Source organism: Eurosta solidaginis, chromosome 3, assembly GCF_040869045.1.
Source record: "Eurosta solidaginis isolate ZX-2024a chromosome 3, ASM4086904v1, whole genome shotgun sequence".
Lineage (NCBI taxonomy): Eukaryota > Metazoa > Arthropoda > Insecta > Diptera > Tephritidae > Eurosta > Eurosta solidaginis.
The window spans coordinates 267,155,322-267,179,259 of record NC_090321.1 but is presented as its reverse complement, the minus strand read 5'-3'; the positions used below and the strand labels follow the sequence as shown (position 1 = coordinate 267,179,259).

The 23,938-nt window shown below is 38.2% G+C and overlaps 1 protein-coding gene across 14 annotated transcripts in view; it reads right to left on the bottom strand.

Moving 5' to 3' along the window:
• Positions 1 to 23,938, bottom strand: part of LOC137245527 (protein qui-1) — a 304,290-nt gene that overhangs the window by 102,931 nt on the left and 177,421 nt on the right. For all 14 annotated transcript variants that reach the window (XR_010951337.1, XR_010951338.1, XM_067776347.1 and 11 more), the window contains 3 exons: positions 19,672 to 19,806; positions 19,327 to 19,538; positions 58 to 230 (listed from right to left, as the gene is read on the bottom strand). Coding sequence is in view for 12 of the 14 variants with exons in the window: in XM_067776347.1 (XP_067632448.1) it covers positions 58 to 230; positions 19,327 to 19,538; positions 19,672 to 19,806 (520 nt within the window). In the remaining 2 variants the exon portion in view is untranslated. The remainder of the gene's footprint in view (positions 1 to 57; positions 231 to 19,326; positions 19,539 to 19,671; positions 19,807 to 23,938) is intronic.

The window sequence follows — 23,938 nt, the reverse complement described above, 5'->3', positions numbered from 1 at the left end:
TTATTAATCGTTCTTAAATTCTTTGCTTTTATTCTCTATAGATGTTATACCACTCACCTAACGCTTTGTTAACTTCCTGCTCAAGCTGCGTTTCACTTAGTTTTTGTACACGTTTTACTAAGTCTTCTGATGTCGCTTTTGTTGTATTTTGTTTGATGTGTTGCAGGGAACGTTCGATTACATTACGCAGTTGTATGTACTCTGGATGCCATTTTTCGAGCAGCATTGTACTATAAGAGAAAAAGAAATATGTATATCCATTTCTTAACGCTTTGTGCGAGATATGAAAATTACATTTTTTATTTATAAGTAGGGCAACCCAAAATATGCAAAAAAATACTGATTTTAGGCGCATATAAAATTATTTTAAAACCGAAGAAAAAATAACGGTTGACAATAGAATTGAGCAAACATATTTTCCTTATAACAGGAAATTTTCTTGATAAAATGGACGAGATCGGTTAAGCACACCGCCCACATTTGTATAAAATACTTTGGCTATGCCTTTGCGAAAAAGAGCTTAATATCAATGGTATTTAACTTTCTAAATGGAATTATAATAAAAAGTTAGAAAATGTTAAAATATTTGAAAATGGGCGTGGCACTGCGCCTTTTTTGACTAAACAATTTTCTGTGTTGCGGGAGCCATAACTCGAAGAAAAATTAACATACCGTAGTATAATTGGGAATTCATACTTTCTTTATAAAAGGAAGTCTTTCAAGTAAAAATGGACGGAACTGGTTAGGGACCACGCCCAATTTTATATAAAATATTTAAATATCGGTTCGTAGACTATAATAATAAGGCATATCTTTGGAAAAAATAGTTACACCCGACCTTAGACACCTTACTTGTTTTTTTTTTTTTTAATTCGGGCTTATTCGAATACAAACCTAAGTCTTTTGAAGCCCTTAAGATATTTTTTCGACAGTTATCATAGGACCTGTCGCCTAAGTTCTATCAAGGGTGATAGAATCACCATAAAATGGGTCATCAACGCTCGGGGCGACCACTAAGCCGATGTGATTGCCTTAGTTCTATGCAATAAATTCTAATGGACCCAATAAACATGCCGGACAAAAGTTTTTAATTAAAAAAGCAAAAAAATGATCGTGCAGTAACGTGAAACAAAAATGAAAATGATTGCATATGGCATTCAGTTGTGTCTTGGGAATAAACCAAACAGATGGCGCTGTCAAGTCGACAAAATCTAACGGCTGGATTGACTACCTCTTCAATTTGTTTAGAAAATGATATTATGTTTAAAGTAGAGATACATTTTAACAATCAGTCGAGAAAATGGCCTTTAAATTCATATTTCGGCTGCGATCGCAGGAAATATATTTTTTTTGATCCGGCAAAGCACCATCCCCAAAACCTTCGGAGAGTGTCTTTATCGCTACAGAAACAACAAACAACAGCAGCTTCGAACTGTCGCAGAACTTCCGCATTAAGAGGAAGTTCAGTTGTAAATCTGTCCTCTCGCAGTACTTTCAACCAACACTTTTAAAATTGTGATGTTCTACGAAATGGAAAATGCCCCCGTCCCTTGCAGACATGGTGAATGCTTTTCTATTCGAATACGGTTCTGAGATAGTCGCTGCTCTTGATTGACTAAGGTGATGTTCGTGCAAGTGTGGCTATCAACTGTCTCACTGTGCACCCGATTAGCACCAGTTTGGAAGTAGTCATCAAACCTGTGTTGCGAATCTATCGCTTTGGGTGGTTGTCTCCCATTTATTCCACAAAGTATGTATGTATGTGTTTTATGCATTAACTGCGACTAAGTTAAAAGAGTTCACAGCTGCATTTTTTAGAGCTTTACAGGTTTATACAACCCTCTTTGCAAGACATAGACAAAATTTAAAAGTAGATAAAAAAAAATATATTAAAACACAGCCCGCAGTCAGCGCGGGGGGGGGGGGGGGGGGGAATAGTTAGTAGTTACATGAAGAAAGAAAATCAATACAGCATCAAATGTCGGCATATCCTCTAGCAATGCACATATAAACCTTGAGAACCTAAAATGAAAACAGCAAATACAGGAATAAATTGCATTACGCTTCAAGTTTTCGTAATGGATACAAATGTTGAAGGCTTCTAAAAGCAGCAGCGCGCTCTTAAAATGAAGGCGTGAACAAGAACAAGTGTAAGCAATTGCAGGCGATATTATATACCTATTGCAGTTTTACAGTTACTTAGTTAGATGATACTGCCTTTGAAACTGTAAGACAACGAGTTGCTTGATTAGAAGCTCCGCAAATATTGCTTGCCAGGAGTGGGAGAAGATGAGATGTAAAAATTTAATGTTTAAAGTGGATGACATGTCAGTGATGTACATTGTCGAAGAAATGGATCTACAGAACCTTATTCTTTGAAGCATCGACAATTGCGAGTTTTACACAGGCATACGAAAACAAAGAAGGGAAAAATAACTAAAAATTGAATAAAAAGTATGATAGTTATATCCGGCAAATGACATAATGTAAAAGGAATCCAGAAGTTTTTGGGTCAAATGGGCTTCTAGTCTTCGCGCGGTACCGCACGCCAGCAGCAAAGAGAGCTTGAAATCCACAGAATTCAGAAAATTTGTGGAGTGAAAAAAAAGAGCGTTTACATCAGTAACACTACTTTTAACCTTCCAGGAGTGTTTTTACGGCAGCAAGACTGCCACCACGAAAAGGACAGTTAAGGGATATCTCCTTATGATCGCTGAACATGACTTAAACATCTTGGTACAATTTCTTAGGTTTTAAATCATAAGGAGATGCTTAACAAAAATATTCTACTAATTTGTAACCAGATGTGACACTACACGACACAATTGTCTAACACCAAACCCTCCTCGTAGAGAGGGACATCACTCTCTGGCAATAAATAACACAAACGTTAGAATGAGGGTACACCCGTATAACATAAACGGTATCTACAGCGAGCTGATAAGGTCGGTCACCTCCTGTAATATAAAAACCGCGTTCTTCTTGATAAGACTAGCGTCACTCTGCTACAACTTCTGTTTTGTACATTGGAATAGGCTAAGCTCTTACCTACCAGTCTAAGCAAAGGCAAACCCATTAAAGGTCCGCCATGAGTGCTTAGCATGATAAACTCGGTTAACAGCAGAACCTCCGTGAAGTTTTCTTCCACTTCCGATATAATATCTTAATTGCGATATATAAATAGACTAGAGGTCTGAGCAAGCCAAATTCAAGAGTATCAACAGCAACAGTCGCTTGAATTAGTTGGATGTTGCATACTCTAAAATAAAGTTTGCCGCGATAACTTCCACATTATCAACTTCCAGAAAGCAGAAGGGCATTTATTTAGAGATGATACTTTGGATATCTTTTTAGTAGTTACCATTGGAAGAAGAATCAGTGCAGATTCTTCCAGTGAAAAAAGCCAAACAATTTTATTACATATACGCATCTTTCTATTTTAGAATCAAGTTAATTCGGATTAGGTAGAACGGGATAACATAGGTCCAGTTCTTTAAAGTATTTTACTAGGGTTATCAGTGTTATTGACTCTGCTTGAAATTAATTACCAAACTTTTGGGAGGAGGAGTGGTGGCTCAAATAGACCTAAGGAAGGTACAATCTCGCCTCCTCTGGTATTTGGTCTATCACCTGGATGGTTGAGGCAATCTTTGTTTGGGGAAGGTTGAAGATTGTTTATTCATTTCATTTTGTCCTTTTAAGTTGGATAATCGATGTATATTGGAATATTTTTCCTTCATTTCTTTTCAAATTAGGTTGAAAGGACAACTGTTTACGGTGTTTTGCCATTTTCAGTACCATTCTACCCTACTGGAAGTTGCGTAGAAGTGCCCGGGAATGCCAGCCAAATGGTTTAAGTCCTGCAAACAAGCTGTGAGTCCATGTAAGAAAGAATTAGTCCTATAAGGAATAAGCACGTGGTTCCTGAAGTTAGACCACCTTCTTATGTTATAACTAGATATTAATCTACTATTACGGTCCGTAAACGTGTTTGAGGCTTTATTCCCCTAAGCTAGCCTGTGCCGTTCTAAGAGTGTAATACATCACTATTGTCATATAAGACAAGACATTTTGTATTAATTGTAACTAAGTGTCAATTTGAAGGTATGACATATAGAGTTATAAGAACTTTCCTGCCCCTTCTAGCGGACACAACTTTCATAATTTTCGGCACTACAACCTAACCTTACCTAAAGAATTACGTAAATATGTAATTTATATCTATACCCAGGCGATAATTTTATTAAAAGACATGAGAAGAGATATAAAAAGGCAACCATTGGTCCTTCCAGTACAGAGGCGGACGCCAACTTCTTCTGCTTCCATAGGTGGGTTAGCCGGAGCAACATCTTTAACTCGCTTAACATGGCCCTACCAGCGCGGAAGCAGAGTTTTAATACGCGGGACTAAAATGACGTCTACATAGAGCTCGTTTATATCACCATTAAATCTTCTTCGGAACTTTCCGTCGCCAATAGTACAGATCCGCCTCCTTTGATGTTCCCATGATCCTTGCTTCGGCACCACATAGCAGGACGGCTACGATAAATGGATTTTGGAGCATTATCCTCGTTTGCCGAGAGCACTTTTTTCTAATTAAAAACACTTATTTCAAAATTTTCGCTGCTATTTTGCCCAGGGCTTGATCCCAGAACCTTCAGTGAGAGAACACGCTACCACAACACCACGACGGCCGATTTACGAAATCCTTTAATATATATGGAGACTGTGGCTACCAATAATGGCGTGGTTGCCATGACGCAAGTGCGCTGACCCATTGCTTGATGACAGTTGGTACTTCCTTTTATCCTGATACCCATCTTTTCCGCATTTTTGTTCAGCTAGGAGTAAGAAGAACTTGCAGCGCGGGTGTTCAAGGTGCTGATATCAATGTCATAAGCATACGCCAATAATGCCACACTTTTATAGAATATTGTTTAAGAGCGGTTAGGCGCTGCAGTTTGAATTATTTTTCATCAAATTAAAGAAACCTCGCGATAGCGGGCCATCCTGTCTGAAATCTCATTTAGTTTCCAACAGTTCGGAAAATTCCTTCCCAGTACTGACTGATATGATAATATTCCTCAATTTTATTTCGCACAGCCGTATAAGTTTTGCGGGGAAACCATGTGCAGACATAGTGGAATATAGGCAGCTCCTTTTCATTCTGTCGAAAGCAGCTATAAAATCGACGAAGAGATGATGTGTGCCAATGCTGTTTTTTGTGAAGTTTTCTTCAAAGATTTGGCGCATAGTGAATATCTGATGGATGGTAGTTTTACCACGACTGAAACTGCGATATTAAGAAGGCTAGTTCTGTGATAGTTTGCACAGTTTGCAGGATCCCCCTTCTTCTTGAGGATTGGTCAAAGTACACTAAGATTTCATTCGTAGGGCATGCACTCATCAGACAATGTTTTGCACAAAAGCTACACTGAAAGATAAAGATTGGTAAAATCAACCGAAATACGGGTCAATTCAACCGAAATTTCTGTCAATTTTTATCCATCGCAACAAGATGTTGAATCAGCTGCGCAGAAATCATTGATTCGTAATTGACCGTTTTAGTAGTCAAATGAACAAAAAAAGTTATTGCGACAGCTTTGCATGAAAGTACCTATGTTGCCATATAAATGTGTAAATAAATGTAAGGCGCGATAACCTCCGAAGAGATTTTAGGCCGAACTTCCCTTCCAATTTGCGTCGTGCTCCTTTTTAATTTTTCTTACAAACTGGCGGGACGGGACCTACTTGTTTTATGCCGACTCCGAACGACAGCTGCAAGGCATCTGAGTTTTCACTGAGAGCATTTCATGGCACAAATACACTCGGAGTGCTTGCCGAACACTGCCGAGGGGCGAACCCGCTTAGACAATTTTCTTCTAATTGAAAAACCTTGTTTCTAAAATTTTGATGTTGCTTTGCCCGGGGTGTGAACCCAGGGTCTTCGGTGTGGTAGGCGGAGCACGCTACCATCATACCACGGCGGCCGCCATATAAATACGTAAATATGTGAATACATAAATACGCATGCTTGCTACATATACATACATATGAATATTTATAGAAATGAAAATACTGATTCTCAATTCTTTCAGTTGCAGCTCAGCTCATTCTCAATTTCTTCTCTCGCATGTAGTTGCTATACTTGATTGTTTCGAACAAAAAGGATGTTTTTTCTATTATCTTATTAGATTCGTTCGCGTGAGTGAAAATTCGTAAAAACTTGAACCAAATATTACTAACTTTGGAAAAAACCTGTTCGGTCAAGCAAAACTTTTGCAACAAGAGGGCGCAATTTTGCATTACTCTTTGACGAGAAGTTGCAAAATTGTACCCGATACATAGGTGCCCCGGTATCTCATAATTTTTGCACAGTAAATTCAAAAAAGTGTTTTTTGTTTTGTATTGATAACTGAAAAACTAGTTTTTTGATGTTTTCCCATTTTGTGTGATTTTTCGATTTGATGAGTTTCTTATTTTGGTGTTTTTTTTTTACAAGTGGCATCATCGTCATAAATACAAAGTAGAGAGCGCAGTGAGCGTAAAATTCTCTTTGAAATTTGCTCATGTATTGACAGTTGATCGCCGTTGAAATGACCTGTAAGATTAGTTATGTTAACAGAAAAATCAGTTAGATTGACCAGGAATCTGTCAATCTTAGAGAATTTCGTTAACTTAAGAGCGAAAATTTCTCTTCTGCTGAAATGACTAAACAAATTTGTTCGTTTGACAAAGAACTCGTTCGAATTAACCATAATTCGATCAATTTCACCGAATCTCCGTTAAGTCAAGAGCAACAGAACTTGATTTTACTAGCACAATTTCTTTCAGTGTAATGCATGGGCCTTACCAACTGGGCGCTGACGTATTTGAATAGTTTTGCAGCGCCTACGGTCTCATTGTTTTGAAATTGGTTATTGATGCTCTCTCTTGTCATAGTCGGGGGAGGGCCAAGAATTTACCCGCCGTAGGCATACCGATCGTAAAAGGCGATCATAATACCACAGGTCTCTGTACTGTTGGTTAAATCAGTTTATGTTGATCACTTATTCTATGCTAACTAACCATAACCGTCAAAGTTACGAAATAAAAGGCTAACCGGCGCTAGCGCGGAGATTAGGACAGCCTAGTCGTAAACTGATGCAATGTATAGAGTGATGCTTGTATTCAGGTTTTGGCTCCTACCTTGAGAATTCGGATGAATGGGGGTTGGGGTTTCATGTCATATTTTGGATTCCTTTGGTTTGTCCTTAATACGATGGATTCACTTTCATGGAAGTTGACAATAAAACATACTGAATGAAGTTATGCAGTCTTTTCTTCGTTGGAGTTGGCAATAAAGTATTATTTTCCGAGTAATGCGGTCGATTCAGCCTTCGAAAATAAAGCATTCTCTTCGGAAAAATGCGGTCTTCTTAGATGGAAAGTTGGCGTATAGTTGGAGTTTACTCGTGGTCTTTCCATGTGGGTAAACTGCCTCACTACTCATTCTGTTCTGTGTACATATAATTCAAAGACTCTTCTGCGGTAAGTCAAAGAAACGGTTGATCACGTCCCATGATTGTTGAGAATTACAGAAGTATAAAACTTGAATAAATAAATATGGAAGTATAAAAATTGGAAGAGGGAAATGTTGATAAAGTTGGATGAACTAAAGTAACATGAATGTTTTATCGTTGTGGATAATTATTGATAGTTGTAAGAGCTTGTTAGTGCCCACCCTTCTTTTTCAAACTTCGTTAGGCCATGATGAACACATCATCTGATAATTGAGCGAACGTGATTAGTAATTGTGATAAATGAAGATGTATCTAAGATACACCGAAGTATTTTTTCACAGTGATTGTGCATTTCTATCAGATGTGTTGGTCAGGTTGTAATCTCATCCCTAAATTGTGATGCAGGAATTTCCTGGTGCTCAGAACGGGGTTTTCACATCCCCTAATACTTGTAGCAAAATCGTGGAATTGTATCATGTATCTGATGAGCGTTAAGATCAGAACATTTTACTGCGAAATACTTGTGCATAGAATAGAATGGTTTGTGGAATCAAGCTGTCTTACAACCGGATGCTATTGTCCTTAAAATGGCGGGAGTTTGATAGAATCCATATTATACCACGGTGAGAACTTGTGATTGAAGCAAACGATTACGAGCTAAGTTGGTACCAACATTTGGCTAAGAAGTCTTGAAGAAGTCAACATGGAGCCGATAGTTGGGCCACTGATCATGCAATTAAATCCTTGTCTAACACCGTGGGGTTGAGTCTTCCACTGACAGGTACTCACGTAAAGCATATATCGTCATTGTCATAGTCGGGGGAGGTAACATTAATTCCATCATCATAGATTGCGGGATAGGGCTCATGATCTTCCCTGTTGTTTATCAGTTCACAGTTTTTATTCTTACAGAAGTTTGCCCTGCACTTGAAACCTTCCATCTATCACCAAATTTTTCGGTGACATTTTCTGGTGTTATTCCTGGTGGCTCAAATTTCTCGCACTCACGTCTTTCTGAATCTGATTTTTTTTCCTATATAGGCGTCCTGCTTCTCCTCCAACTCATTGTAGCCTTCACACATCATTCTTGTTGCATTCGCTTTTAATGATCAGTCTAATTCATAAAAATGTTTAGAGGCTCGGAACGTCCTCAAATACATCCATTTGAAAAAAATAAAAATAAAATAAAACAAGTAAAGGTGTCTAAGTTCGGGTGTAACCGAACATTATATACTCAGCGTGAGCTTCGATTGTACATCTCATTTCAGATAAATTACTTTTCTACAAAACACGTGGCACCGCCCGTTTAAAAAAAATGTCCCTCCATTTCCTCTTAAAATAAAACTTGATTAGTGAAATATCATTGATTCAAAACTATTTTTCGTTAAGATATAGCTTATTATTCTAGTCTACGACCCTTTTAAACTTGTTTTATATCTAAGCTGCCGTGGTCTTTAACCGATCCCGTCCATTTTCCCTGGAAATATTTCCTGCTACAGGGAAAACTTTTGTCCAAATTTTATTACGATCCGTTAATTTTTCTTCGAGTTATGGCTCGCGAAACATAGAAAATTGCTTAGTCATAAAAGGGGCGGTGCCACACCCATTTTCAAAAATTTTAATGTTTTCCAATTTAATGTTATAATTCAATTTAGAACGTAAAATTCTATAGATATAAAGCTCTTTTTCGCTAAGATATAGCTTATTTTATTCGTCCAAGACCCTTTTAAAAATCTTTTATATAAAAGTGGGCGTGGTATTTAACCGATCTCGTCCATTTTCCCTAGAAATATTTCCTGTTATAGGGAAAACTTTTGTACCAAATTTTATTATGATCCGTTAATTTTTCTTCGAGTTATGGCTTCCGAAACATAGAAAATTGCTTAGTCATAAAAGGGGCGGTGCCACGCCCATTTTTTTAAATTTGAAGTTTTATAACGATCCGTTAATTTTTCGTCTAGTTATGGCTCCCGAAACAAAGAAAATTGCTTAGTCATAAAAGGGGCGGTGCCACACCCATTTTTTTTAATTTGAAGTTTTTCCTATTTATTGTTATAAATCCACTTGGGAAATAAAATACCATTGATATAAAGCTCTTTTTTGCAAAGATATAGCTTATTTTATTCGTCCACGACCCCTTTAAAAATCTTTTATATAAAAGTGGGCGGTGGTCCTTTTCGGATTTCGTTAATTTTTCTCCAAAGCATTCCTTATAGTAAAGGCAACCTCTCTGCCGAATTTTGTTACGATAGGTTTAACGATTTATGATTTATGATTAATAATATTTGTAAAATTGATTTTATCATAAGTGGGCGGTGCCACGCCCATTTTGAAAAATGTTTCCAAATTTTTATCAAGAGTCTCAATATCAGTCCACATGGCAAATTTCAACATTCTAGGTGTATATTTACAAAATTATCAGGTTTTTTGTGTTTTCCAAAATGTTATATATATAAAAAGTGGGCGTGGTTATCATCCGATTTCGCTCATTCTCAATACCAATCTATGCTGGGTCCAAATAAGCTATTGTACCAAATATGGTCAATTATCAGGTTTTTTGTGTTTTCCAAAATGTTATATATATAAAAAGTGGGCGTGGTTATCATCCGATTTCGCTCATTCTCAATACCAATCTATGCTGGGTCCAAATAAGCTATTGTACCAAATATGGTCAATATTTACTCAAGTTATCGTGCTAACGGACGGACGGACGGACGAACGGACATGTCTCAATCAAATTTTTTTTCGATACTGATGATTTTGATATATGGAAGTCTATATCTATCTAGATTCCTTTATACCTGTACAACCAACCGTTATCCAATCAAAGTTAATATACTCTGTGTGCAAAGCACGCTGAGTATAAATACAAATTTTGTGAGAAAACCTCAAAAAACAAGCCCACACTGTATCCTGTCGGCCAGAGCTATTGATAAAGTACCGTTAAAGTACAAATTTATATATTATGCACAGTAGCTTAAGGCTATTTGTTACACGTACTTTTATTGTTGCCTAAATGTATTTCACGCCCATTAGATGAATTTATTTCACATTATTTAGTCGACTAAAAGCCAATATATCGAAATGAAATTAAATTACTTATTTATAACTGAATAGGTAGAACAAATTTGGCATAGGTATGTGTATTTTATACTTTAACCTTTGTGTGAGGGGAAGAATTTTATATTGATGAAAAACAAAGGAAAGTTGTGCAGGTGAGTTTCCAAGCGACCTGAAAGTCGTAGTAAATATCAAGGCGAATGCCAATTTGCGACCAAATACGAATGTGGAAATTGTACGAACGAAAATTTGAGCCAAATGATCTGGGAATTTCATGGAATACTCCGAGAAAACCCTAGGGAATTTTCAATTTGCTGGTCAGTGGTAAACAAACTTTTGAATAAAGCTCATTGGCGAATTATGCAAAAGAGTTTCAAGGTAAATTCGCTTTGACGAAAATTCAAAGGTGAAAAAAAGTTTGGTAGCAAACTTCGCTCGAGAATTTTTGAGAGAAAACTCAATAGTCAGACCTTTTTTTAGCTAAGAAGGCTAGGAAGAATGACACATAGGTAGATATAATAGCTGCCTTACAGATCGCCTAAGCTGCCAACGAAAAACCGTGTTGATATCATAAAACTCGTCTGAACCAAGTAATTGCTTCATAGGTTATTTACAATCAGCCCGAATTATTTATAAAATCAAGAATATTTCCTTTTTCCGATAATCAACCCAACATTTTCCAAAAACTGACTTCCGAAGGATCTTAGACGTGTTGCAGTTATAGCCGCGCATTTACATAGAAATTCATCTATTTGGTAGTTACGTTGTTCTTATTTTTGTTGTTGTAGCAGTGCTTCGCTCCATCCAATAGTTGTGCCCACAAACAAATTGTCATCAATATCCTCTAACGGGATTTCGAGGAAGCTTGTATTTTCAATAGGTCTGGATAAGAGAGAAAGGGGTATTGAAGCGCTGATTTCACATTGTAATTAAAAATTTGGCTGGTGTCTTGTGGGGAGACAATAAAAGCTTGCCATACATCGGGTATGTCGGGGCTGGTTATGGATATGTATTACATTGTTCAGATTATCAGTATCACTGAGGACCTTCTCGTGCTTTTATTCTAAGGTGCCGTATACACCAAAAATGCTTACGGAGATGACTTCTTAAGTCCGTGGAAGGCGTGGCCTCTTCAATAATTTCATTTCTCGCTCTTGTGAAGAGCGCTTTCGCTTCACAGTGTAGATGGTGTTCTGGGGACATAAGAAGACAGCCCGTGGCAGTCCTGGGAGCGGTGTTTTGACAGGCCTATAGTTTCTTCCAGTGTGTATCCCTTAGGCTCGCCGACCAAATTGGGGACGTGCAGCACGCAAACTGCCGGCAAATTGCTTTGTAAGTGGTAATGAGCGTTTCTTCATCTCTACTCCAAGTGCTGCCGGCAAGAGATTTGAGGATTTTTTTGAGGCTCTGAATTTTACTCATTCTTCCTAAAATGTAGATCCTGATGAAACGTAACAGCCAGTATTTTTGCATGTAAGACAGTAGCGTTATGCCATCGATGTGGGAGTCCAATATGGTCAACATTTGTTTGGACCACGTTGTGAATAAGGTAGCCAAGTATTTGGTCTGTCACAATGTCGGGTTTCGTAAGACAATGAAACTAGAGATACTAATAAGATTACCCCTAATTATATTGCAAGGTTCGCAATGGGTGGCCCGGAACCTGTTGCCATTATCGTGCAGATAATAGATTACAGCCAACACACCAGAGCCCATCCTCCAGCTGTTGGTGTAGATTTTTATGTCATGATTGGCTTGAACTATACCCCTCTTTCAGTAATACCTACTCAAACTAAATTTTGCGAGAATAAAAATCTGTTACGGAATTAAATTTTCCCGAAAGGAGTCAATTTGGGATACTGCCATGCCCTTTGTGAGTATTATTCTAGCACTAAGATTCTCTGCGTATCGTCTCAGTGCGATTTATGCAGACGATCATAATATGTGCATTTATTTCGGAGGCACGCTTAAGATGGGGTCTTGAGTCACTAGGGGGCAAATGCGACAAGGGCCATTGGCACCAAAATTTGAAGTGTGCTGAGCTTTATGATTCTTACTAAGATGCGCTATCACACAGCAGAAGGGATCGCTCCACTTTCTCATAGAGCCTCTTTGGTCCAAATTCTTTTCTCACCAAGCATCTATTTACGAGCATAGAAATGGATGCAGGCCTTTTGTAGCCGCTCCACGATGCATGCTTTCTAGTTGCAATTGTTAGCTCTAGACACCAGCCGTAGTCCAAAGATAGATGGGTAATACTTATTCATGAAGAGTGGCAGATCCATCCTCTCTTGATTTAGCCCAAGGCCACATCTGCGTGCCCACCTACTTAGTTTTGCCATTCAAGTTTTCAGCAGCACGCTGCGGACCTCACATAGACTGATTGAGTCCGTAGTGTTACCAGAAGTTTGTTTTAACGACCAAACTGAAAAACCCTAACAAAAACCAGGACCTATGTTATAAAATAACTTCGTCCTCTTGGCAAATACTAGAAACTTCCTTGGACTTAAGCCACTTGCTGCTTTTAGATCTGACAGCTGTATCACTTCTAATAGCTGGAGTCTTAGCCTAGCAAGTGCAGTGCACGATCAAAGAACGTCCTCGATCGATTCCTCCTCCAACCCGCACTTCCTACATCTGCTATCACTGACCAAGCCTAATTTAAAAGCATGTGGCGCCAGAAGGCAGTGTCCAGTCAGAATACCCGTCATGAGTCTAGAGTCCTCTCTTTTTAATGATAGAAGCAACTTTGTTAGTCTAAGGTTGTAAGACCTACACGTAAACTTCGACACTTTACAGTCCCGCGCTTGAACCCACGCCTTTCCCGCTTGGTCGATCATGTACACATCTCGCCTTCGTTTAATCTCGCCCAGTCTAATTGGAACGCCTACGGAGCAAGCTTCCAGGGATGCACCCTTTTTAGCTATGCCGTCCGCTTTTTCATTCCCATCTATTCCCATATGCCCTGGGACCCTATATAGATGTATGCTTCTCCCTGTCTCGATTCTCTCCAGAGACTGCTTACATTCTAACACGCATTTGGATGCTGTGCTATGCGAGATTATTGCCTTAATTGCTGCTTGACTGGGTTCCAGGGTTTCTACTGCTATGGTTACGGCAAATATTTCCGCTTGGAAAACGCTAAAGTAATCCGGCAGCCCGTAGGATCTGCTAGTTTCCGGATTAGCACAGTATACCGCAGACCCTACACCTTCCACTACTTTGGAACCATCTATGTACACATGTATCGCCTCGTCCGTCATTTGCGCAACCTTGCGCCAACTGTCCACCTCTATTGTGGCCTTAAGATCTCCCTCGAAGTGCAGATAGGGAATCAGGTAGTCTGTTCGTCTTGACGCTATACTACTATGGCCATATGGTCGGCGCTCAAGCTGCCCCGAGGCACCGAGCCTGGTTGCAGTTGTTAATGCTATGTTCTTTGCTACCAGGTCTACAGGTGAAATGTGCAGAATGGCATACAGTGCAGCCGTCGGGGTTGTTTCCAGGGCTCCCGTAATGCTAAGCATCGATAGTCTGCATACCCCTTCTAATTTTTTGAGGTATGTTGTTTTTTGTGTGGCTTTCCACCAAACAAGAACTCTATAGTATATAACAGGGCTTGCAACCTCTGTAAAAACCCAATAAGAAAGAGAGGGCGATAAGCCCCACGTACACCCCAGCATTCTTTTACATGCATAAAGTGCCGTTGAAGCCTTCTTCACCCTCTCCTCCACGTTGAGCTTCCATGACAGCTTACTGTCTAGGATGATTCCTAGATATTTTGTGCAAGGCTTCTCCTCTAAGGTCACCACTCCTAACTTAGGCCTGGTCCAATTTGGGACCTTGTACCTCTTTGAAACAATACCATATCAGTCTTCTCCGCATTCACTTTTAACCCGACATTAGATGCCCAGGTATGAATATCCCGAAGCGCCCGATCCATCAAAGCACTAATCGTTGGAAGGCGCTTTTCACTTATGACAATTGCAACGTCATCTGCATAAGCCGTAAGTTTTACGGGTCCCTCATCGAATCGCCTGAGCAGTTGGTTGATGACCAGCGTCCACAGCAGACGGTGATAGCACCCCTCTCTGCGGCGTGCCCTTGTCCACTGATTTCGTGACCTCGTACAATTCCTATTGTGATGTAGTCTTCCTGCAATTTAACATGCTGCCATCCATTTGATTAAGGCGGGATGTACTTTAATGTAATTAAGACCATCCATAATCGCCCATTTAGAAACATTATTGAAAGCCCCGGCAATGTCCAAGAAGACTCCTAGAGCATACTCCTTATATTCCAGGGATTTCTCTATGCTTATTACCACCCTATGCAATGCGGTGTCTACCGACTTGCCTTTGGTGTACGCATGCTGTGTTGTGGTTAGATAGAGGTCTACTTTGATTGATTTCTGGTTTGGTTTTTGTTTTTTCGACACCTTGAAGTTCCTTACTGCAAGATCATGAAAATCATTGGCTAACGTGCCATCAGACTTTCTCCCACCCGAAGTTCCCTGAAATCGGGAAGAATGAAGCATAGTGTCGATAAGAATTTAGTTTACAACTGAAAATCGCTGCTGTAAAGATTAACTGGTAACGAATTTGTGTCCAATGAGGGTCAATAACATTATTACCGTTAGTATTGAATCCAGTGAGCGGATAAATTCTGTGGTTTGTCATTGATGGCAAATTGAAAGCTATAATAGCAAGCCATCGTGTTTTATTGATTTATGAAAGCTTAATTTGAGTTTTATTGCGTGGCAATGTAGGTATGTATGTAAGTAAAAATAAGTTGGACAATATTATTAAAGAGTGGCCCTATGTAGTAAAACAAGTATTTTTTTAATAAAGAGACAATTACATGTAAATCCTATGCCAACTGACTTTTTTCCATTCTATTTTAGGTTAGGTTAGAGTGGTTGACCTAGAAAGAAGTAAAGGAACACATTTAGGACGGCTGGTCCGATCTAATACAATTGAATGAGCTAGAGCCCCATTGTACGTCTGTTGTAGCGCAGAATGTGTCCGACATCAACAAAATCAAATACCGTTAGACAGTCAATAAAGTGCTTGTTCATAATGTTACGAATATTAGCAAAACTAAGGGGTCCTGCTATCTCTAAGCCGATGCTAAACAGTGATATCATGCACATCCATAGACCAATCATTATGTATCTACATAAACGAAACAATAATTGCGTCTACACATATGTACCATGTACGTATACGAGCAGCGGAGAGTCAATGCACAAACACATGCATATATCTGAGATACTCCTGAAAGTATGCAATGAGAGAAGCTATAAAATCGTGCAATTGTAGTTACAGCTGAGAAGTTTGAGAGCTGGTGGTAACTAGTAGATTATGGAATCGCCTAGAAGATGCGAACGTTGAAATCAGGGAGTATATAAGGCAGCAAATGTAGATACGCTGGAATTCAGTTTCGATTAAGACGCTATCTAGCGAGCAATAGCAGTATTATTTTAAAAATTAGTTTGAGTGTTATTGTGAAGTACTTTAATAAAGACCATTTTGCATTATTAAATATTGGAGTTATTTGTTCAACAGTTTAGTGATTCGAACTTAGTAGAAGATTGCAAATAAGAGGATTTGCAGTAAATTCGTTACAATACATTCCATACGTGCCTGGTCGGAGGGGGGCTGCTTGACCGTCAGAATAAATTGCCTTCAATATAGGGTACATCAAGCTGGTATCAAGCTGGCTACTTTTTGATTGCTTATGCAACCCAAAAGATGCTAAAATCGCGACGCAGTTGCTTACTTATGGAGAAAAAGAAATACTCTGAGCTGAAAGCACTGCCCAGAGAGAGGGTCGGTAAAGAAGCTCTCGCACATTTTCGGGATCGCTCACTAAGGTATAGATTTTGCCAAATCTAACGTCGCACAAAGTCTGGTCTACATTTAGGCTAACCGTATAACAGCATGCTTGAACTTTACTATCTGTAGGAAGAAGGTGTTCCAGAGAGGGCACATTTTTCTAGTCCCTATCACCAGATTCAAGGGGTTGTGCAGCGCAACCCTTACAGGTTGTCAGTGCAATATATAGCTTCTCCAAACAAAATTGTCAACCTCACCTATCCGTGGCGAATCCTGTTTCATTAACAGTCGAGGCTCTGGCGACCCCGAGCTTCTGATGGATCTAGGGGGTGGGAGGTCGTTATGACCTAGAAGGTCAAAATTATCCTAAAGAGTCCCGAAGTAACTTAGAAGTAAACCTGAAAAAACCCCAAAAAATGGCGTCGAATAAGATGATTAGTACAGTTTGAATTAAATGATCTAATATATCTTAATATTATGAAAAAAATTACAAGTCACCGTTTTATTGTATGAATTGATGCTTCCTTATTTTACGGAAAAAAGGCCCGTGTTTGCTTCCCTTTTTTGTTCCGTCCTTTCATGCATATTTTTGTATGTAAGTTTCGCTTTTGTTTCTTCTTAATATACATCCCGATTTTACTGGCGATCTTTCATATAACAACTAATAATTTTAGCACGACAAAGTCCAAGGAATGCCAATTAACAGATTTAAAAAAAAACTTATACTATTCTCAAACCAGCTCCATTTTGATTAAGAAAAATCCTAAGTCTTCTATGTTGAGTGCGAATAATTTATATGTCTCTAGGCAAGTTGTCTCACATGGGAGAGATCATGTTTTCGATCCCTGGGCAACAAAATGAAAAACTTAAATTATAGAATTTAGAGGGACTTTTCTATTTTCACAAACATTTTTGTTGACTTAAGGCCCAATCACAATCGATTTTTGCGTAGTTTTAGCGACTGCTTTGCTATAATAGCTGACTTTGAACACACACACATCTTAAAAGCTATGTTCTTTATCGCAAATGCAGAGCTAAAGCAACAAAAAAAACATACACGAAAACTCGCTTGTATTTTCAATTGGTTTTTGTGGAGTCTCCAAATTATGAAATAGTATATCCAATTCCAGAGCTGCTCAACACATATACACTTAAAGCACTTTTGTTTTTGTTTTGCCCTGAAGAATAAAGCACAGATACAAATTTACACTTTGAATATAAAAAAAAAAAAAAAAAAAAATCATAGTACTCCCATATACCGTCACATATCTATAAATTCGATTCATATGAAAGTGCCTGAATTTCATATGAAAGTGCAAAGAAGAAGCCCTTCCATATGAAACCGAAGCACTCCGGTATGGTACTCAAATTTACACTAACAAATTTGCACCAAAAGATATTTCAAAAATATTGTTGCACTAAGAAGATTCCACTTTAAAGTTTATTCATTAAGGGTTGCATCAAGTTTTTTAAACATTTAAAATATTTTTTTTTTTCAATTTAAATAAGTTTCAGTGAGTGTACATATAAATATAATATATATATATATATATAAAAATTTTTAAACAGCCGTTTTAATTTCTAATCTCTATTGTTTAATTTGAAATAACATCTTTGTTTATAAATTTGTTATTTTCATTTCATCATGACCAAGGCGAATTCAGTACCAGGCGTTGTTATTCCAACAGCTGATTACTTCTTCCAAGGCGAATTCAGTACCAGGCGTTGTTATTCCAACAGCTGATTACATCTTCCAAGGCGAATTCAGTACCAGGTGTTGTTATCCCAACAGCTGATTGCTTCTTTCCATACAATGCCTTGTACTACAATATGTCAATTGATCGAAATCATTTAATTTTTTTTTTGACTTGACATTCTCCTGCACGGCGAATTTGTGGAATTCGGTTTACCACCACCTGGTATGGATTCGCCTTGGCTTCTTCTTGATTATTTTCCAAACAGTGCCTTGTACTTTAATATGTCAGTTAATCAATTCCAAATTTCGTTTGACTTGATATTCTTCTGCACGGCGAATAGATTGAATTCGCTTTGCCACCAACTGGTATGGATTCGCCTTGATCACGACAAAAATCAAAATGTAATTTTTTTTGCCCTCATTGCGGCTGGGAAGCTTTCTACGCGCGTTATTTCATTGTGGCGCCAACGCCAAAACGACTCAAAAGTCCATTGTGTTTGGGTCTTTAAGTTTAGTATTTCGGTACAGTATGATATGGGTCAGAAAATTTCATTCCACGTGTGCATGTGCGTACTTCTCTTAAGTTTAATATCTATACACTTATATTCCCATTAAAATTCAATTACAATCCTTATACTACCACAAAAACATATCCCTTTATGCATATGTATGCAGAGCTTAGTTATTATGGGTATACATTAGGCCGGGTCGATTTGTGGGGAGGCAAAAAAATCGCCCATTGCTCTATGAAAATCATATTCCAGGGATCAAAATAAGAAACTTTGCCGAAGGAACCATACCTCTAAAACGAAGGAACCATACCTCTAAATATCTCTAAAATGAATTTAACTTAGTAATAGAAAAGAAATTAAAAAAAATTATTAGAAATTAGCGTTTTAAAACCAAGGCATCACTGTGATGCATTTGCATGTCGTAAAAATAGTTGTGTGGGTTTTTTATTCAACCGTTTTAAAAAATGAAGGTATCACTGTGACACAATTGCAGATCGTAAAATTGCTTGTGTTGTTTTTTTTTAAGCCACCACAAGACACAGCAGGTAGAATTGAAATTGCCTCTACCCAAAAGTTCGACCCAAAGGGGGGGATGTCAGAATTCGTTTTAGAGGTATGGTTCCTTCGGCAAAGTTTCTTATTTTGATCCCTAGAATACGATTTTCACAGAGCAATGATCGATTTTTAAATCGACCCGCCCTAGTATACATATCACTCACCGATAGTCCTTCTTGAGTACATATTGATTATTTTCACTGCATGTACTGTTAATGTGTCGTATTGTTTTTGCTATTTTACCGTTTGTATACCATTTTTGTAACAATTTTCGCTCGTCATCACTCGTTAACGCCACTGCCAATATAGCTGTAAATATATCTTCATCGATGTGTGTTGGTAGTGGCATGGGACCAATGTTATCACCGATAAGCGCCTATAAATTTACAACAACAAAATAAAAGTGTTGATTTATTAATTAATTTATATTGTTGTAGCATATGTTATATTTAGTGTTAGTGCGAAAATCTGTAAGAGAGAAAAATAAAAATTTATTGGCTCTTACTTACAAGAAAGAAAACACTTTTCGAATTATTATAGCATGTCTCAATTTCGTGTAGGTAATCTTTGAGTATATATGGATCCTGTTCGATTTGCGTGATTTGTAAGGGCCCAGTGGCAAAGTGCATATCGACGATTTCAATCTGAAATTAATACAAAATGCGTGCTAACATTGTAATTTAATGTAATCAAATAATTGCAATCTAAATAGAAAATTTTGTTGTAACTGTAATGTGCCAAATTCTGGATTATAGCCACGATAAGACAATCGGCATGGCACTATATAACTGTCGACTTAAAAGCAGCATTTAAGAGCACGAAGAGGAGCTCACATAAGATTCGTCAGAATTGTACATGACTGAACAAGGCTTCACACAATCCGTAGGCCTACCGTGCGTCTTTTCAGGAAAATTCCCATCACACGATGGTGCTTGTGGCACTCGACCTGTCAAAGGCTTTTGACACAGTCAACCACGATATGGTACTCCAAGACATAGACCGCTAATTATCTCAATGATCGGCAAGCGTTAGTTCATTTAAGCAATGAAAACTCAAAGCCCAGGAGAATTAAAAAGGGGTAACGCAGGGTGGCGTCCTATCCCCGCTTATGTTTAATTTCTACATATCAAAGATCTCTTCCACACCAGAAGGAGTTACAATCATTTCTTATGCTAATTACAAAATATCAATTAATAACTCGAAGTTTAAAGTGGATAATTTATTTTTTATTACCGAAAGCACTTGCTTTTTCGGTGAGTTTCAAAACTAAACTAAACTTACAAACTACTCGATTTTTAATCCTAACCTTCAGCCGCCACCGTCGCAGTCGCTGCTGGTATCGCCGCTGCGAAGAGTGCCAGGCACGCCACGCTGTGACTGGCTTGTGATGATGTTATGGAATTTACAGATGTTCGAAATACGATATCTGCATGAATTCACTTCCACGATTCGAGGAAGTTGTTGTGATTGCTGGACATTAATACGAATCGTCATGCGTCTGCAAGTTGGTGTTGAATTGCAGATTCGCAGTAATTAGCGAATGCTGGCTAGCCGCTAGTAAATTTCTTATTTTGATCGCCAGCTCTAGGGGACAAATTTGCTGACTTTTGCTTACCAGTGCACGAGTATGTCAACGAGGTCTGGCCCTTCCATTGATAAATTACTTTCTGCCTTACTAGTTCTTACTAGTTCTTCACCTCGCGCAACCTGACTTTATCACCTACAAAATGCACTGCCACTCTCTTTACGACGTGGAAGGAACAGATGGCGCAATTATTGGATGTTCACATCACTGATGTTATGCTACCATCTTAGGCTGTCAATAACACAGAGATCTTATGGCCAAAACTCGACAATACTCTCTCCTTCAAGGCACATGCCACGGAAAGCTATAAAATCCTCCTTACGTCGCTTGCCATTGCTAACCATGTACAAAGCAATTGGCCGGCCGCTCATGTGCTATGCGTCACCAGTTTGGTCGCCTGGTATTAAAAACGCATATTGGAAAAGGCTGAATACCTGTCAAAATGCTGCAATCAAACTGTCACAGGACGTCTCCTTATGATCCCTGAACATCAACTACATAGTGAGTCCAAAGAGCTCAACATAAAAGAGCACAACAAAAACGCTGAACAGTCAGATTTTGCTAAATTGTCACAAACCTGCTTTATCTAGACCCACCTTCGTGGGGATAAAGGAAACATCTCCATTAGCACTATAACGAGATCCGGCACCTGTTAATACAGCCGTTTGAAACAGATAAGCAGAAGCTAAGGCAAATTCACACAGAATGGGTAAACGCTTGCGCCAGGACGAGCCGAATGATCTTTTCTTATCAATATACAATATCCTATTCTTGCAGAAGAAGAAAACACTCTACCAAGGGAGACACGAGTCACGCTGGCCCAACTTTGTTCTGGATACTGTAACAAGTTGAACTCCGACTTGTCCAGAATCAATCCCGATGCACGTAATGTATGTTCTGCATGCGATGTGTCCACGCATGACACCAACCATCTTTTTTAAATTGTAATGTGTAACCTACGCTTCTAACACCAGTTTTCCTATGGTCTGCTTCTGTTGAAACTGCCTACCAGTTTCCTTGGACTTCAGTAAGATGACAATTTGTGAGTGGTCGCACCCATTAGTGGAGAAACACTGTTAACACAACAACAACCGTGCGTCTTCTTAAACCTAAACCTAACCAACTTATAGTTAGTTTGTAGAAATCTTCTTTTCCTGCTGGAACTGTATAAAGGCGTCGCAATAATATGGCAGCCCTACAAGAAATATTTCTCAATTGCTGTCACCAATCGAATGGTGAATGAACTCAGATGCGCAAAAAAGTGGTGAGTTATTTACTTCACAAAAAAGTGGTGAGTTATTTAGGCCCGGTTTTCCGGTAGTTGGTTAAGCTAAGCTTAAACTCTAGTCAAATTTAAACTCCAGGTAAACTACTATGCAGTTTTTCAGTCACAGTTTAAGGGCGCCTTTGGGGTAGGCAACATTGGTGTTTTATTATCTAGATAATTTGTAGATACGGCAACAGCTGTATTCTGTTTACCCAACAAACATGGAAAAGAAATTTCTCCAGCGATATACATCTAGTTGCGGAGGTAATATCATTACTTAAATATTCTTAAATCAGATATATCTCTAGTTGTTATCCATCTTCACTCTCCAATCACTACCGAACATTTAAGAAATTTTGTAAAATGTATAGTTCTTGAATCTCCAATGTCGAAACCTTCCTTAAGACGTCATTTTTAAATTATTTTCCGACCTTTCAGAGATTTTGAGAAATGCACAGTTCTTAAATGAATATTCAACACATTTCTCCAGTTGATATCCTACATTGGATATCGAGTTGAGGTGGAGTTGAAAACAAAGTCTCCAAGGAGGTAACACCAAAACTAACAGCTGTTCACTGTGAGAAATAAACACCTGGTTGGTAGCAGTAATCAAGCGTGTTTAATCAAAAATAAATTATAAATATCGCGAGTTAATATCGAGCTCAAGGTCTAACAATAATTATTTTATCATTATTATTGTTATAATATATTTTTCTTAATTGAAAAATTTTTAAATCAGAATAGAAGAAAGAAAAAATTTAGACAACTGCCAAAGCTCGTTGTATAGATCCATTTCGGGAACTGCTAAATTCCTTCATCGGCAACGTTTAGGCGCCGCTGCTATAACCATTCAGCCATCACAGCGGTTTTTTTTGTTTGTCTTCATTATTCCTACTTCAATTCTGGTTCTTGCCAATTGATATTCACAGCACTGCGACATCTGTTACAGAATAGTTGTGAAAATTGGACTTTGTTTATGGCGATGATGCCATAGTGTCATATTTTATTGACACTTTTTCCCCGTGCTCTGGGATGTATTAACAATTTTTGTTGTTATATCGGCCTACTGATTTGTAATATCGCGAGTTAATATCGAGCTCAAGGCCTAACAATAATTATTTTATTATTATTATTGTTATAATATATTTTTCTTAATTGAAAACAACAACAAAAATTGTAAATTATAAATATTTTATTTCATTTTCGTGAATATACTGTGGCATGGAATCTTACATTCGAGTACAGGTAGAGAACCACAAGTTGGGAATTAATAGCATTTATTGTTTTGTAAAAAATTCCCTCTTTTTTTGAGTACGCTATTATTCTCGAGTTGAGCCACTGTTTCGAAACAACTCTTGAGATTTTAGAAGTATGCCTAATTATCAACATGAGCTCTAATGATACTTAAGACCAAATGCTTGTTGGGTATATTCGACGCCATTTCGAACGAACGCGAATAACTGATAGGTTAACTAGAGTTTAACCCTGCCAGATCGGCCGTCTAAGCTCAGCTTAAACTTCACTTAAAGTATACTGAAAAACTACTGTATAAGGTTAATCGCAGTTTAACTAAAAAACTGAGTTGAACTTGTACTGAAAAACAGGGCCTTAGAGCCACAGTTAGGTATAGTGTGGGCAGGCCTTTTTGCATGTCATTGCAGTATAATAAACCCAACGGATTAATACCCTCCAAAGCCCGCTCAACCGACATGAGGGGCACATCCGCATGATGCACGGATATTGTTTTTTCCGAGTTCTCGATAGGCGGAGGTTTGTTAAGCGTTGAGGTCTAAAAATGCTCAGATTATATACATTACCGTTGAAAATTATACATATAGTAAATTGTTAAATAAATTTACGCTTTTAGCATATTAAGGTTTTTCATTTTTTTAAATTTTTATTTTTATTTTGTTACGAGTTAAGA